Below are 16,564 nucleotides of genomic sequence, written 5' to 3'. Positions count from 1 at the left end.
CTGCAGGTGCAGGTAAACTGGCAGCAGCAGAGGGAAAATCAACGAGGCATTAGTGAGCTAATAGAGCTCCCGGTGCTAATGCCGCTGAGACACTCCTGTTTACATGTCTGGCCAGCTCTGACACCTACGGGTGTGTGTGTGCGTGTGTGCATGTGGGCGTGTTTGTGCCAGTGTCTCAGCACATTCACTGCTGAATGTAGGTCGCGGTGCTGATCCCGCAGACACAAGATGCATGTGATGGTAATTTCAGAAAGTGCTGTGGACGATGTTAAATATGAGCTCACACTAATGCTGACAGGGGAAAAATAACGTGGAGATCCTGGTCAGTTAAATATAAAAACACTCTTTATGCTCCTGTTAAACCGAGTCACCTGCTTGATTTCTAAATGTCAAGGTCAATTAAGCTACTCATTTGCTTTTACATAAAAATATAAGCAGTGGTAGCAGCTCCAGCTCGTTTCTGCTGCAGCTGTGTTGTTGCTGTGAGCAAATCCTCAGGAAGCTCTCACCTCTGATTCAGTTTCTGCTTTTCTGTGATATCAGACGTCACTGTGACACATTGTGAAAGCTGCCTCCTCTCTCTCTTAACATCATCCCCACACACAATCATTTTCTCATTACTGGGCCTTCTCCTCTGCTGCTTTACTCCTTTTGACGTTTGCGTTACCTCAGCACACCTCAGGAAAACAGATTGTGAGCCTAATGCAACTTCACCCTGCTTAGAAAGTTTTAATAAGCCATTAAAAAAGTTTCACATTTCATTTGGTCCCTCAACTGTTTCTGTTTCAATATAGTGCCCGTAAATTACCTGAATGTGGTTTTAAAGCCTTTTTAAACCCAATGTTGACATATTTTTGCCTCCCAAAAAGATACAGTGCATGATTTAGAGCTGTATACGGTGCATTATTATTAAATGTGAGTAGTGTTTGAGGCCAGTGAGTGAAACTGAGGACAAACATTCAGTTCCACATTTTTGTTTTTGGTCTTCATCCTTTCCAATTGTCTCTTTAGCAGCTAAATGCTTCACCATCTTTACTAGATGCTCTTGTCTCTTTGCTATTTGGTACTGAGCAATTAGTGTGATTTTTAGAAATTGTGCTGCAGCTAAAAGTGATTGTGACAGTGAAATAAAATAGTAAAGTTGCTTTACGTCTTTCACTTAAAGGCAGTTATGTTGTTAAATATAAATATTGATTATAGCCCCTTTAAAGATGATGTGCTCTATAATATAAGGACCAAACCTCAGTGTTCAAAGCTACATCACAGCTTTTATCTGCAGTAACAAAACAAAACTCACGGTCGGAGCTGAAGTCGTCTATCAGGATTATTTCTTGAATCAGAGGGGGAGGACTTCGCATCAGGACGCTGAGAGGGAGAAAGGGAACCATGAAGGTCACGTTTTAGAAAACAAGCCTGTGTCATCGTTCCTGTCTAATCGTGTTACTTGTGTTGTGGCTTCGTTACCTTTTAATGGTGCGAAGGAGAGTAGAGCGCGCCTCATTGTGGAAGGTGATGATGATGCTCGTAGAGGGGAGGTCTGTGTCGTAACTCAGAGAGGCACACCTACAGAGAGAGGAATATAACACAGCGTGTGAACAGCTGGAACTCGCGTCTCTTCAGAAATCACACGTCTCTCACACTGGGATAAAAATATCTGCCGACTGAACACATGTAACGGGCAGGATTTTGGCAGCTGTGATCAGCAGCGGTGCCCTGTGGAGAGGCCTCGCCATTGTTGCTGTAGTGAAATGGAAATATCCAGTTACCAGGCAACAGTTGCACAAATTTCTGACCTTGTGTTTTAATCCGTTACCTGTTGCTGGGAGATTTAAACCCGGGTCAGAAAACATGAAGATGAAAGATCACACATCACTGATTCTGTAATTGTACCCCAATGAAGTGACAGTTTGCTTACAGCAAAAAAAAAAAAATTAAACCACAATAAAGGTACATTTGTCTCGATAGAAGAGAAGCCACAAAATATACTGATATGTCATTATTAGACGGAGCTACACTGAAAAAACTAAATATTATGTTAATTATTTATAGCATATTGTGCAAATTCTTTCTTCATTGAATATTCCTGGTAGTTCTGTAAACAAACACCCATTAAAATACTAGAATTGGTCTAACTTTTAGTCTTAGTAGTGATTTGCCACCAGGACCAGCTGCAGCGCTGTTTTGTTCCCACCTCTGCACAGATTCATACCCACTGGGAGCGTTTCAGAAGCAGAGCGGCTTGTTGTGGTTGTGAAGTTTGTCTTTGTTTTTCAATTAAGGGCTTTCTTTTTAAGTCTGTTATGTATTTACTTTGTTGTCTGCAGACGTCAAATGTTAGAAATTAATTCATTCATAATCTATGTTTCACTTACAGACCATGTTAGTTTCTTCTCCTACTTGAAAAGCTGCAGAGGGGAACAGAAGGAGGAAAGCACTGGCTGCATGGTGGATTTAACTTCTTCAGAAAGCTCACCAGAAGTGACTTGCTTCAAAAATAGGCTTAAAAATAGAAAAAAAGAGAAAGAAATAGAGCACAGAGCTGCTTCTGGGGCGTACAGGGTGGAAATGCAGCAGGTCCAAAGGGTTGAACGGCGGCAATCAGCTCCAGAAGGACAAGCGTTAGTTCTGCAGTTAACATAACAAACTGGATCCTGTTAGAGCCACAAAGATCCAGATGTGAAGCTGCTACCAGTGATTTTAATTTAGTATGGAGGTAGTGACTGAATCAACATTAACCGTTATCATGGTTTACTTAGTTTCTTATTAGTGTGAAAATAAACAACCTGTTTCTGACATGTTAACGACACACGGCGAGTTTCTAACACGACACTATGACTTAATAATATCTGAGGAGATTTAACTCTAAAACTATGAAAGCTGGGACGTCTGCTAACACAGAACGTCTGATGAGGTCTTTATCCAATCAGACGTTGATTCATGCAGTTTGAAAACAGGCAGAGAAACAAACCTTTCTTCATAACAAGCAGCTGCTATTCATTCTGTTTGCCTCATACATCTAAGCTACAGTCATGGGTTGAACCCAGCAGTGAGGACACTGTTCAGGACAGGACTTTGACCAAAATCAGTGTATCTGATGTTTAAACTGTGAAACATTTTTTCCAAATCCATGTGCAGCCAAAGCTCAAGCTCAGTCTTATAGTGCGGCTCAAACCAGACACACAGTACCTGAGCCAAGGCTCTAACACTGCCCACCTGTAGTGTCGAGTGTCTCTGATGGCTCGCTCGCTGCCCAGCCGGTCGCTCTCCTGCAGGTTGAAGGCGTGCTCTCTGTACGGGTCTTCCCCCGGCTTCAGCTGCTTCCCCGCCAAGTAGGCCTTCTCATCGAAGCCGCCCAGCAGCTGGCCCTGCTGCTCAGGCCGCGGAGGCTGGGTCACCTGCAGAGGACACAACACGTGTTTGAATGCTCCCATCAGACAGAAAAACAGAAATGATATGTAAAACAGCAGTGTTAAAAGAAAGAAAGGACTCTTTGACATAAATGTATTTTGTCCGACTTGTGAGCTGCAGCCGTGAAACTCAAACTGCACCAGATTCAGATTTAAACAACAGACAATAGAAGTATTTTCAATGAAGAAAGACAGAGCTTGAAGAAGAGACGTTAATGCCAAAACATTAGTTTTAGCAACAGAGTCTGTAACGTGTTCCAGCTTCACTGCAAGGTATTATTTAACAACTAAAAATGTGTGTTTGTTGTTTTAAAAAACAAAACAATGACAAAGTGATTTCCCTGATTAGTTTTATTTGGCCACATTAAATTGAACTGACCACATTTTCCAAGGTCAAGAACAAATTTAACACATAACGAAGATGTTTAATTTACAATAAGGCAAAATGTCAGAATCCATCAAATATCAGAGGTTGGCACCACTAAACTACCTAAACACAACATCCTCGTCCAAATATTCCTCAGCAAACGACTCAAAAACACAAAATGAGATTAAATAAAACAAACGCCACAGTGAGCTGCTGCTCAAATGCGTTCAGGTTGAGCGACTTGCCCTGAGATTAACAGGCGAGTAACTGTATCTCCTGAGCTACAGCCTCATGATTAACTAACAAGTGTTTCACCTGAAAACCTGAAAGCTCGTGCTGTAACACCATTCATGTGGGGATTATACTGCACCTTTTGACTTTTGAGCCAGCCTAAAGAAAAGTAGCAGTCTAATGATTAAAATGTAAATGCTATTTTCTTATTCAGGTCACCGTGTCAGTGCTAACGGGGCAAATGGGAATGGGAACTCATCAAACCAGAGTAAACAGTCTATAAATCCTAATTAATGGATTTTCCCAGTAAGTTGGTTTAACGCTGGCAGCCTGGGACCGGTGTGAGAGAGAGGTTAAAACAGCTGATGAATGCATAAATAGAGATGAGAGTCGTCCTCATCAAAGAGAAGCAACAGCAAGACGGACAGATGCAAGAATGGATGAAAGAGAAATTAGAAAAAGGAAACAGAGGCTGGAGCTTTGTTCCATAGTTTGACACCATCAGTATCAGCGTCTGACCAGGTTCAAGTGGGTGTGAAGCTTCACTCTGGAGGATTTATACACAAACATGTCCACAAAGCAACTTAGAGACAAAAAGACTCATGTTGTTCACTGAATTTTTGTCCTAAACTGTACTATTATTATAATAACTATGATTAACAGTAATAATAAGTCACTGTGTTACTGTTTTGGTTCCTTCGCTGCTGTCAGGGTGTCGTTGTTCAGACACAGCAGGCAGCTGATAAGTACAAAGACACCACGGTGCTGATGTCTTGACATCATGTGTCGGTGTCGTGTGTGTATAGATTCTCATTTTATCACTTTGGAATTGCAACCATGATTTATATTAAAACATTTCTGTCACATTCGTGTTTTTAAAACCAAAATGATTATGTTTTGTGAGGATAAACTAGCCCAACCTGTCCATATGCTCTCTCCAGATCACCCTGAAAGGACACTAGCAAGGCTGCATGGCTATTTTTATCCCTACTATAATTTTAGAAATTTTATCTTTTCTGACAGGAACCAGGAGCAGTGAGATGACAGAGTCAGGCCATGAACTACAAAGTCCGGAAACAAATGGAAGAATATAAATTACACATTCAGTGATAATGTGACTAGTTCTTATCTACCTTGACGGGATTATCAACAGTATCTACGTTACATCCTCAATATCAGATAGTAAAAGGGTTTTACTCTTCTTCCAGAATCCGGGCATCATCTATCCCTGGATCATCAAGTATCACCAAGACTAAATATTAAAAAGCTACAAAAAAGGGTACTCTGAGGATATTAAGACAAAAATAACAGAAGGCGCTTTGAGCCTCCGTTCACTGAATTAAATATGAACCTCGTCTGGAGGATGAACACGTCAGCTGGCTCCTTCAAGCCAAGTTAAAAGCCTCAACAAATCACATACAAGTAAAATCTGCTTCTTTGGCTGGAAATGTCCGATAGAGGAAAATTAGCATCAGCATCAGATCATCCAGCGGTGACGTGGTGCGTTTATAAGCTGTATTGTATTCATAAGCTGTGTACATGCCAATAAATGTAAGAGAAACGTGGGGTTTAGAGTTTAATCTGACTCAGAACCATCAGATATTCCCATTATGGGAGTCGGACAAATATTCTTACTGTACTAAAACCCTATTTTTGACTTTTTTTCTGTCATGCAGCTCAACTTTTCTGTCTCAGCAGCTGCTCTCGCTCCCTTGTTATCAGTCTGATCGCACAGATGAGAACCCCCACATATCACAGCTCAATAGTTCAGAAGGTGTATTTTAACATCAACACATGCATTTTGACATAAAAGTACTGCAGTGTATGCTTACGAGGTGAAATACAGCATGAAAACTGGACTTAAATGAAAGTTTAAAGACGTTGGAAACATGTTCTCTCAGCCAGCTAATGACTCTGAATGATGGGTACCACATGAACGCAGCATTATTTTGCCAAAGTTTAAACAATTTCACTGATTTCACAAGAGATTTATTCTTCTTCCTTATTCAAGATGAGTCATTGCTGGAAAAACATCATGTGTTTGTTTGGACCAAGTAGGATTTAGAAACATTTGAGGCAAATGTAAACATCATTTCTGTTGTTGGATCGTGTGAACATGCAGCTGTCAATCAAGTAAAACAGCCACATGATACCGATCAGCTGAGACTAAAGTCTTCATAGATGAAAACGAAGAATGTTTTTTAATATTTAAGATTTGAAACAGTGCGTTCGGCCTGAAATGACTAAAAGATGATGTGTATGAAACAGCTTCATGTTTTATGTGTATGACTGTGATGGAAAATGGAGCTAATCCGAGCTCAGACAAGATTGTTAACGGGACATTTAACCCAATTCTCTTGTGAACTACGATCACATGGGGCATCAAAAACTGCTGCCAGGTGAAACTCGGATCTCGTGGTCCAAATCTGGGCACCACACTGACAACCAGTCAATCACAAAACCTAAAGGAGAGTCTTTTATTTCATATGTGCTCAGAAAATCTGAAGACAAACTGATTAAACTGATGAATGGTTGAACTGGACGTGATCACTGAGGATGTGGACGACGTGACAGCAGAACAGAGGAGGTGAGACAGGCGGCTGATTACTGGACATGCTAAAATGAATTAGACTGACAACAGTGTCCACGGAGAGACTGAAGAGATGGAGAATGGTGCTGGGAAATTACAGCAGGGAGAAGAGGAAATGAGGGAAGAGAGAAAAAAGAGGAGCCAGTGAAAACAGATTTAACAGATGATGTCACGAGTGAATGAAATGCTGCTAATGAACAGAAAAAGAAAGAAGTGACAGGGAAAGAAGAAAGATAGAAAATCAAGGGAGATAATGGATGTGAGGAAAGAAATGACGGGAGGAAAGGAAAGGCTGCGATGAGGAAAGGAAGGAAGGATTCAAGAAGGGAGAGCAGAAGAGGAGAAATGGAGTGGTGAAAGGAGGAAAAGGAGGAGACAAGATAACGGAAGGACAAAAAGACAAACGATAAAGGTAACTATGAAAGAAAAAGAGGTAAAGTTAGAGGATAAAAAAGAGACTGAGAGAAAAAAGGAAGAGGGAGGACGAAGGGAAGGAGGTCAAAAGGAAGAATGAAGGACAAAGGGGAAGATGGACAGAGAGCACAGAAAGAAATGGAAGAAACAAATCAGAAAATAAGAGAATAAACAGGAACAAGAACGAAAGAAAGAAAAAGAAAGAATGAAAGCTCCTCTTGTGTGTCGTGCGGCCTGTGAGCTTCAGGTCAAACTAAAGCGATGGAAATCTCTCAGTTTGGTGACAAAGGTGAACGACCGCACTGAGCAAATCAACGGCCACCAATGAAAAAGCTCCAAACCATCAAATCTGAAGTTTACAGTTCAAAGACCGAACATGTGTTTGTGGTTCCCCCTAGTTCAAACTGTCCCGAAGAGGAAAGATTTCATTTTCATCACTGCAATTAAAAACAAAACACACATCATTCAAATTAGATCCACATTTGTTTGCGTGCATCGTCTCAACGTTCTCACACTGATGCAAAACACGGTTTCTTATTTTAGCCACGGGGAAACTTCCTAAGCAGGTCTGCATGCATGCAAATGCAAATTGCCACAGCAGCTCCACCTTTGGCATTTACCCTTGAATGATTAAATCCTAAAGATTCAGCTGCTGCTTCTGCTGAAAAACACTCTGACATGTTGGCGCACATCCTCAGCCACAGCTGAGACAATTTTATTGGCTTAGTAAATTGTGAAAGAGACTCCAGCGTGTTGTATTTCCTCAACAGTCCCTGTTTACTCAATGCAGAATTGGATATGCATATTTAATTGAGCTGTCTGTCAGCGTGGTTATGGAGTGGTAGTGGCAGGAAGTCAACTGATTTATCGTTTCCCCCTTGAAGTGCCACATTTTTCAGCATGAGAAGTTTGGTGCAGTGGATTAAGCTACAATAAAGTGTGGATTATTCAGCTGACAGTGTGCAGCTAGTCTGACAACCAAACAATCATCCTTAACACGTGCTGGATATAGCTCCTTAAATCGGGGGATTTGATTGTCAGCTGCACACCTTCACTTATAAGAAGCTGAAAACACAACATGTTTAACATTTAAACGTCACATTTATTCATTTACACTGGGCTGATGGTCACTTTTTCCAGATGTTCTCTGTTTTATAGATTCTGTCATGCTAAAAGGTAGATAACTAATCAAACAGCCCTCCAGCACCTTCAGTCATCCTCACTTCATCTCTGTTTACAGACTAAAAGCACCAGCTACAGGTCTTCTATCTCTTTACACCTAATGCATCTGAAAACCCTGCAGCCAAGTAGACCAGATCTCCTAATCCGATCTGGCATGGACCCAGCTACAGTCCCAGCATACACTGTTCAGACTGTGCCTGTATATATGTTGCAACCTGGAGGATGAACTGCAGCTCAAGCCTGACGACCACCACACCTACAGTCACTGTTTACCAGATGTTATTTTCACTCCTCCGCCTTAACGCAGGCAACAACAGGCGAACACAGACCTGACCTGACTGAAATAGGTCTTTAATGACAGGCTGTAGTGCAGTGGCAGTAGAGGAAGGACGTCTCTTCATGCTCTGTTTAAGCTGAAAGCCTGTGTTTTTCCCCTCACACTTGAAAGCCAAGAAAGGTGTCAGCATAATATGGTTTACGCACGACGCACAGGACTTATTGAAAGCCGCTTAGGGTACCTGAGGTTCTCTCAGGCTCGGGGAAGGAACGGAGAAATCAGGACAACACTGACAACATATGAGCAGGCAGCTGAACCTACAGCCTGTGGAATAATGCTATGGCTGCACAGGAGGATGAAGAAGACAGCGTTGAAGCCAGAACATCAAGTCAAAGCATCATATTCCTGTTGTGACACCCAGCTGCGCATCTTCACCACCACCACCACCACCACCTACATCCTCGTTATCCCAGGTTTCACACACATGCACATCAACATGCAGCACACACTCTCCTGCAGCTCGGCGCCTCCAGCGACGGCGCCGTGCGCAGCACCGCTCTCCTTCCCCCTTTCTCTTTATTCCCTACAGCCGCGTTCACTCACTATCAGCGGGATGGTCCTGTCGTCCCGGTGGATCTCCAGCCGTCCGGGGACCAGTTTCTGTGCATGGCTCCTGCCACGGGTCTGCGACGCCGACGACGGCGACGACTGGGGCTTGTTGTCCTGCCACAGGTAATAAAACGTCCCCAGGATCCACGCAACGGTCAGAATCGCGATGGCGTTGGCCCGTATCCTGCGCATGGTGAGCCCATATGGAGGGCTCCGGAGGCGAGCCCGGCTGGTTCAGGTCCGTCCGCGGCAGAAGGTGCAGCCTCCCCTCCGGTGATGGTCTGAACCGCAGCGCAGACAGACTCTATCTCTCCGCGAACAGGCTCTTCTGTCGGAGCGCTGCCTCTCTGCTGGGATTTGCGCACTGACAGAGCCACGGTCCTAGCGCCGAGTCATATCATCCCTGTGCGCACACAAACACGCACACGCACACACACACACACACACACACACGCACGCACACGATCACACTCACACATCGCCCATCCACTGGCTGCGAGGAGAGGATGTCCAATCAGCTGAGGTCGTCATTTAAGACACATATGAGCAGGAAGACACAGCAGAGGAGAGGATGCGAGATGAATCTCTCCACTTTTATAAAACACAGTGATGTTTTGTTTTTCCTCGTCTCTCTTCCCACTGAAGAACATACATTTACATACATTTCCCTTTAAGACACAAAGCTCTTCCCTTTGTTTCATTAAAATCATTGTGAACATCGCATCTCGTTAGGCCTCAGTGTAGGGACTACTTCTTCTGTATTAATGCAAACTGGAATTAAAACACAAAACTAAAATCCTCTGCACAGCTAGAAGCCACGTTTTTCTGCACATTTACTGCAAAATGTTTATCCTCACTGTTTAAGAAGACTCGTTATTCTGTGTTTGCATTTTAAACTATGATTTTTAATTAAGAGTCACACAAAGCGAATTCAACAACGCAGCTGAACTGATCCTAAAGAAAAGAGAATCGTTTATGAATATTCATCTCCTCCTGAATTAACTCTGCGTTTGCACAGATGACCTCTGCAACTATGACTTATTCAGAGTATGAATAAATAAGAGGTGTAAAAAAAAAGTCAGAATACATCAAACTGAAAGGACCCTTCTCCAAAAAAAAAAAAACAAAATCTATAGCTGCATTTAAACCAGCAACGAGCAGTAACACCCCAGAGGCACAACAGAGCTGAGGAGGCTGATTTATTTCATTTTATTTCTCCTCTAGAAGAAAAAACAGCCCACAGTATGAGCTCATCCAACCCCACCTAACAGCAATACACTGGGAATGTATGTGTGAGTGTGTGTGTGTGTGTGTGTGTGTGTGTGTGTGTGTGTGTGTGTGTGTGAGCCCGCCACCACAACATGGAGAAGAATCAGTGCCAAGTTTTCCCTCATTAGAAACATAAGCATAAAGAATCCTGATCCAGAAACAGCAGGGGGGAGGCAGCTTGGAGTAAAACGAAATCAATACTTGATGAAAATAAAGAAGTCCATCTGCAGCTGTGCTCTGTTACATCATGAATCTGTCATGAATTCCTGCAGTTATTTTGTGATGATGCATTAGTAACCGTAGTTGGTTTGTATGTAACTTTCACTTAAATTGATCCGTGTGCTTCTATTTCTCTGTGATCGGCTAAATGAAGCTACTGGATTCATTAAAAGTTAATACATTAGTTAGTAGTAGACCAGGTACACTGTTAATAATCACAAGTTTTAGTTTAAAAATAAAAAAGAATGAAAAAAAATCCACTTACTGACTGAACCTTAAGCTCAGTGATGCTCTGGAACCGAACTCTATTTAATAAACAAGTGATTAAGCGTTTGGTAAAGGTTTACTGCTGTCATGACCCACAACCTGGCAACCCAACATTTATTCTTATTAAAGTTTTCTCATCTATGGTGGCCTCTAGGGACAAATCACACACTGCACACAGAATAAAAACACAAACATTCATTGGAAACGTAATGGAGATGACAGAAACACAGACCAAAGTGAGTAGATGTAGTTTTTCTTGCTTTTTGTATATGCTTTTTTGTTTGCAGCGTGCTTCCTTATCGTCTTTTGTATGTGCGTTTGTTTGATCATTCACGCTTCAGTTTTGGCTCAAACACCGACACAAACCGTGAAAATGTTTTTCCAGTGATGATTTCTAATTTCAGCCTGACACATGGTTTATAGTAATGTTTTATAGCTGTAGTTGATCAAAGAGTGACATTTAAATCAAACTAAGACATGTTTTAGTGCATTCTGGTGTCTCTACGTCTGTCTGATTATCAGATGCTGGTACAGACGTTTGAGTCTACACAGTAACTGATCTGATGTGATGCACAGTTGTTTAAACACTTAAAAGTAGAAAGAATTCAAGCAAAAGATTGAAATGTGGCTACGAGACACTGGAACTGAAATCAGCACAAATATAGGACATACCAAAGGACAATAGGATGAATTTATATGGAGGTGACATGTAGACAAACTCCAGAAAAAGAATAATACATTACCATCCAATAACATAGACCTAGAAATGAATCATGTCCTATAATAACAATGTTAAAGTCCTGCAGTTGGGTTTTATTTCAAACAAATCAGTCATTTACGTGAAAGAGCCTCCATTGTTCTTCGCTTAATGTGATCACCTTCGTGTAATTGCACTTTAAAAATCAAAAAGTCTAACGAGCTGCAGGGCAGAGCTCTATCGGCTGTGTCTGCTGCCTCTCTGAAGCTTTGCATGGAGGTTAATCTCATTACACATACAGTATAAGCCGTCTATTCCCTCGCCTCCATCCTGTCATGGAGAAGACTCTCAGCCAACAAGATCTGCCTCAAATCCAGCTTGTGTATATAGAAAGGCAAGGTCACAGGGGTCAGAGGCACATCTGGCTCGAGGCTGGAAGATATTTGTCCTCATTTGTATGGACAGAGCTGCGGCTCTCGTGGCGCTGCTGTCGCTGTTGGAATGACAGAGACGCCCCAAAGCACTCAGGGAAGAGTCACAAGGAAAGGATTCTCACACAGCAGTCACGGGGAGGTGTTGCTACTGGCGGCTTTGACACACACACTGAGGGTCGTCTGCATTTCTTCTCTTTATCTCTGGACCTGGCAACCCCGGCCTTTGGCAACGTGACGATTAGTGGGTACAGAGAGGAAACGATGGCTGCATGTAGAGTTTCCAGCAGGGTCAGCCCACCACTCGTGTCAGCAATCCCTCCCCTGAGACTGATGGAAAGACAAAGCTCCACGTTCCCATGTCCACACTGAAAATAGAGACAAATGGGAAACTGTGGAAAGTTAAATACACAGGGTGGAAAGCAAAACTAAAAGAAAACCTGGTATGAATGAGCATTAAGGTAAAATGAAAGAAAAAAATGAGATTAATGGGACAATACCAAACAAAGAAACTGAAAAAGGTATAAAATTAATTACCACCACTGAACTATTATCTTCTGAGTTGCCAGGTTGTAAAACTTTTTCCAGTGAAGAGTCACTAAGCGTTCTTGTTATGTTATTAAGTCATTACCAAAGAAATGGTAATAACTTGTGAATGAAAGTTCCTTCGCTGCAGTTAAACATGTTAATAACCTGTTAACAAATTAATTCAGGCTCACATGCTCCTCAGATGTTTTTCTATAAAGGCAAAAGCTTAAACTCTAATCTTGGAGGAAGAAAAGGCTAAAAAGATGAAGGAAGAATAAACATGATCGCTCGAGTGCAATCAAATGTTGTTGATGACTTATAACTGATTTATAAAGCATGATTAAGTAATTAATGAAACTTTATCAATAGTTTCAGTTTGTAAAAGTTCTGTACAGAAATGTTACTGAATAAATACATTTTATATTGGTGGACAATCCAAATCCATCCTCTGATAATCATGTTTCTCCTCACAACACATTTAAATGAAAGCTACCATATGAAAAAGGTACTAAAACATATTTTAATGTGAAGAGGTGCTAGTGAAGCATTTTGTGTTACTAAACTTTTCTTATAACAAAGTAGAAATGCGTTAATATACTTGTATTAGTTCAGAGGAACATAAATTAGCTAAGTTCACTGGTTTAACTACTAAATGCAGTGAAACCTCAGGGAACCAGGGTTCTTACAAATACTGTGAAATCTAAACTGAATGTATTTGCACATAAACGCTTGAGTCTCCAGCTTCTATCTGATTGTACAAGAAAAACAATTCACCCACAGGATTTCTACAAAGTGCATTGTGTAGCAGAAAGTGAGGATCACAGCTTTGCGTTTTCTGTGTGTGTGTGTTTTCTGTGTGTGTGTGTTTTCTGTGTGTGTGTTTTCTGTGTGTGTGTTTTCTGTGTGTGTGTGTTTTCTGTGTGTGTGTTTTCTGCAGACACTCCCACAGACGATCACCAACCTTTTACTTCCACTGAGAATCACTGCTGGCATTTCAGACAACTGTGCCAAAACAGTGACTTCAGGAAAGTGAGCGCAGACGAGCAGAAAAAAATCCCAGCATGCACACACACACACACACCCACACACACACACACACACACACACACACACACACACACACACACACACACACACACAAGCGCGCGCACACACACACACACACATCTCGTCAGCCTCTACAGAATTCCTCTTTGATCACAGTGTACAATCATCTCATCTCTTTTCAGCTGGAACCAGTGATCATCTGCCATGTGCAAGTCCTGTCTTGTGTGTGTGTGTGTGTGTGTGTGTGTGTGTTATGCAAACACTGAGTGTCAGATAGCAGACACACATTGAACAGGAATTCAGAAGTCGACACACTCGTGTTTCCCATGGTGCTTCACTGTATAGAGAACTTTAGTGAGTGCTCTCTGCATCACGAGTCTTTTCAGAGCTGAATTCACCTTTTTGAGCGTCACCCACTCTGCAGGTTAAAATACAGAGTAGAAGATTCAGAGCAGCATTAAAAACATCCACAGAAACTTCTCAAAGCGGTGTTGGGGTGAAATTCACTCTGTTTTTCATCTGTTTGCTCAGTTTGTGCAAACACACAAACTGCAGGCTAAGATGCATGACTTTAAAACTATTCCTCAGAATGACCCCTAAAATCATCACGAGTCGTCGTCTCATTAAGTTACTGTACTGCTTCTTCAATAGTCACTCGTGGGAGCAGGTAAAGCTTTATTCTAACCACTGACGTCCAGTGGAACAAAGCATGATGTGTGGTTTGTCTTAAGCAGGTCACACAACACGGGTGGAGCCACGTATGAACAGGAAAGTAAATGAACCTGAACCCCACCCATCGCTCCCTGGAGCTGAACCACACACACAAATCATGAGCAAATATTTGCAAATAAAAGAAAACCTTGTTTGTCTACTGTTGCGAGAGCTTAGCTTTACCTTACATCATCATACTAGGAGGATAAGTCGGATGATCAACAAGTAATTGTTGGGAATGTGAATGTTAGTCCCAAACTTTCTGCAATCTTAAAGCTACAATGTGCAACTGTGAAGAAACAGCAACTGAAGATCTCAGAGAGGAAAAAAGGTACATAAGATGACAAAGTCAAGATCAAAGAGACTTCTTAGGATAATAAAACACTTGGATGTGCTGATGGTGATTGAGGAAAAGATGGAAGAGCGTGAAAATCCATCTAATAGTTGTGAATATAAATCAAATATTTCAACTTCACTGTGGTGCTACGATAATCAGAGGATCACTGTATTTATCAAGTATCATCCCCAGAGCCCCACAAAGGTCTGTAGAAGAGTTCATGGAAATCCATCTCATAGTTCTCGAGATATTTTAGTCCAATATGGACCAACATTGTCGTCCATAGAGACGCATGATAGATGGACGTTTTACACACACGTGTTCACACACAGTCCTGCACAAGAACCAGCGAGGTGTTTGTCTCTGCCAGCTGTGCAGCACATACAGTGAGGCTGGACTGGGCGGGCAACTCCTGCTGGAACATTTTTTCCATTTGCACACTGGTGCACGACTCCAAGATGTGACAACATCCCAGTACGAGCACACACACACACACACACACACACACACACACACACACACACACACACACACACACACACACACACACAGCTACAACAATTTGCAGCATGTTGAATTATTCAGTGTTTCTCTCAGCCTCGTGGACACTGCTTTTTCAGTGTCACACGGGACCTGCTGTACGATCACGCTGGAGCTCTCCATATGCCCCAGCAACACGTCTTTCAGCAGAACATATTCTGCTGGTTTGGGCCGAGTTCTCAGGCTTGATCCTGTCTCCCTGCCCAGACGAGGGAGTCATCAGGATCCATCTGAGGCCCCGATGTAGAAAACAGTTGGCAGACATCACCGTGAGTGTGTGTGACTAACGGCGTTGCCGAGCAGTCGGGCTGTTGTGATTCTGTTACTCCAGCTGGCTCGGCTCAGTGAAGGAAGTCCATTAGTGGGACAAGTAACAGTGTGGGTATTCTCCAGTGCCCTGGTCCTGGGGATAATGGGCCTATCAGGGAAAAGGCTTCCAGATGAGATGGAGATGTTGACTATCCATGAGTAGTTTTGCTTTTCTATTCAGAGGAATAAAAAGAGAAGAAACACTAATAACACTATTAGCTTTCTATAAACAATGAGTGGATTATATACGAGAAAAACAAGAGGGTAATGAGGAGTCAGGGTGTAAAATATGGAGAGAGACATACAGATACTAATGAAAACACAACTCTAACCAGTAACAATATGATAATCTACATAAATGTCTGTAACCTACATATAGTATTTTACATCTGTCTTAATTTTTAATAATACGTTATGACTTATCAGATGTTCTATTCATGTTTTATAGTTTTATTTATATTTGCCTGTGTTTAAGAGTATAAAGTTACATAAAACATACTAATACTAATAGTACACATATCACTAAAGTTTAATAAAATATAGAATTTAAGTAAAAGTACTTATGTATTTCCCACCGCTGTCTTTAATAAAGTCACGAAGCAATCTGCATTTGTGCACAGGCTTTGAGAGATATTTCTGATTTTATTTTTGCCATTGAACACAAATTGGCTCATGTAGCGTTTTTGGAAGTCCAACATTTAAATGAAAATAGATGAAAATGTGGAAAAACTGAAAAGGAAAAATATATATATATTTAAAACATAACTAAACTTTTGATAAAATCAAATCAAAGTAAATTGTGTGATGCATAAATATGTATATATATGTAAATGTATAATTATTTTATAAAACATTTTATTTACTTACTGAATCGCAACTTACTCATACCTATTTAGAATTCATATGTTGACCTCGTGTCATTATTTTGTTTTTATAAGTTGGATTTTTAATTTAACTTCTTTAACATTTACTTATTTTTCCTCAGGTGTTAAATTACTTGAGTAAATTTTGTACCAAATTCTTTTACAGGTTTTAAATTATCACACATTATTTTGGGTTATCATTAAAATCCAACTTAATAAATACTGTAAAATAAATATATAAGATGTTTTTAATGGCTGTACATCAAAAT

At 41.3% G+C, this 16,564-nt stretch overlaps 1 protein-coding gene across 1 annotated transcript in view; it reads right to left on the bottom strand.

Annotated features, from left to right (window-relative positions):
- galnt16 (UDP-N-acetyl-alpha-D-galactosamine:polypeptide N-acetylgalactosaminyltransferase 16) overlaps positions 1-9,451 on the bottom strand; it is a 28,154-nt gene extending 18,703 nt beyond the window's left edge. Inside the window, exons 1-4 of the mRNA XM_026340347.1 lie at positions 9,072-9,451; positions 3,214-3,395; positions 1,465-1,563; positions 1,298-1,365 (exon numbers count right to left, since the gene is read on the bottom strand). Coding sequence (XP_026196132.1) covers positions 1,298-1,365; positions 1,465-1,563; positions 3,214-3,395; positions 9,072-9,269 — 547 coding nt within the window. The 5' untranslated portion in view covers positions 9,270-9,451. The remainder of the gene's footprint in view (positions 1-1,297; positions 1,366-1,464; positions 1,564-3,213; positions 3,396-9,071) is intronic.
- Between the last annotated feature and the right edge of the window lie 7,113 nt (positions 9,452-16,564).

The sequence above is a fragment of the Anabas testudineus genome, chromosome 22 (assembly GCF_900324465.2).
Source record: "Anabas testudineus chromosome 22, fAnaTes1.2, whole genome shotgun sequence".
NCBI lineage: Eukaryota > Metazoa > Chordata > Actinopteri > Anabantiformes > Anabantidae > Anabas > Anabas testudineus.
Note: the sequence above shows the minus strand (reverse complement) of the source record. Positions and strands in the feature narration are given on the sequence as shown.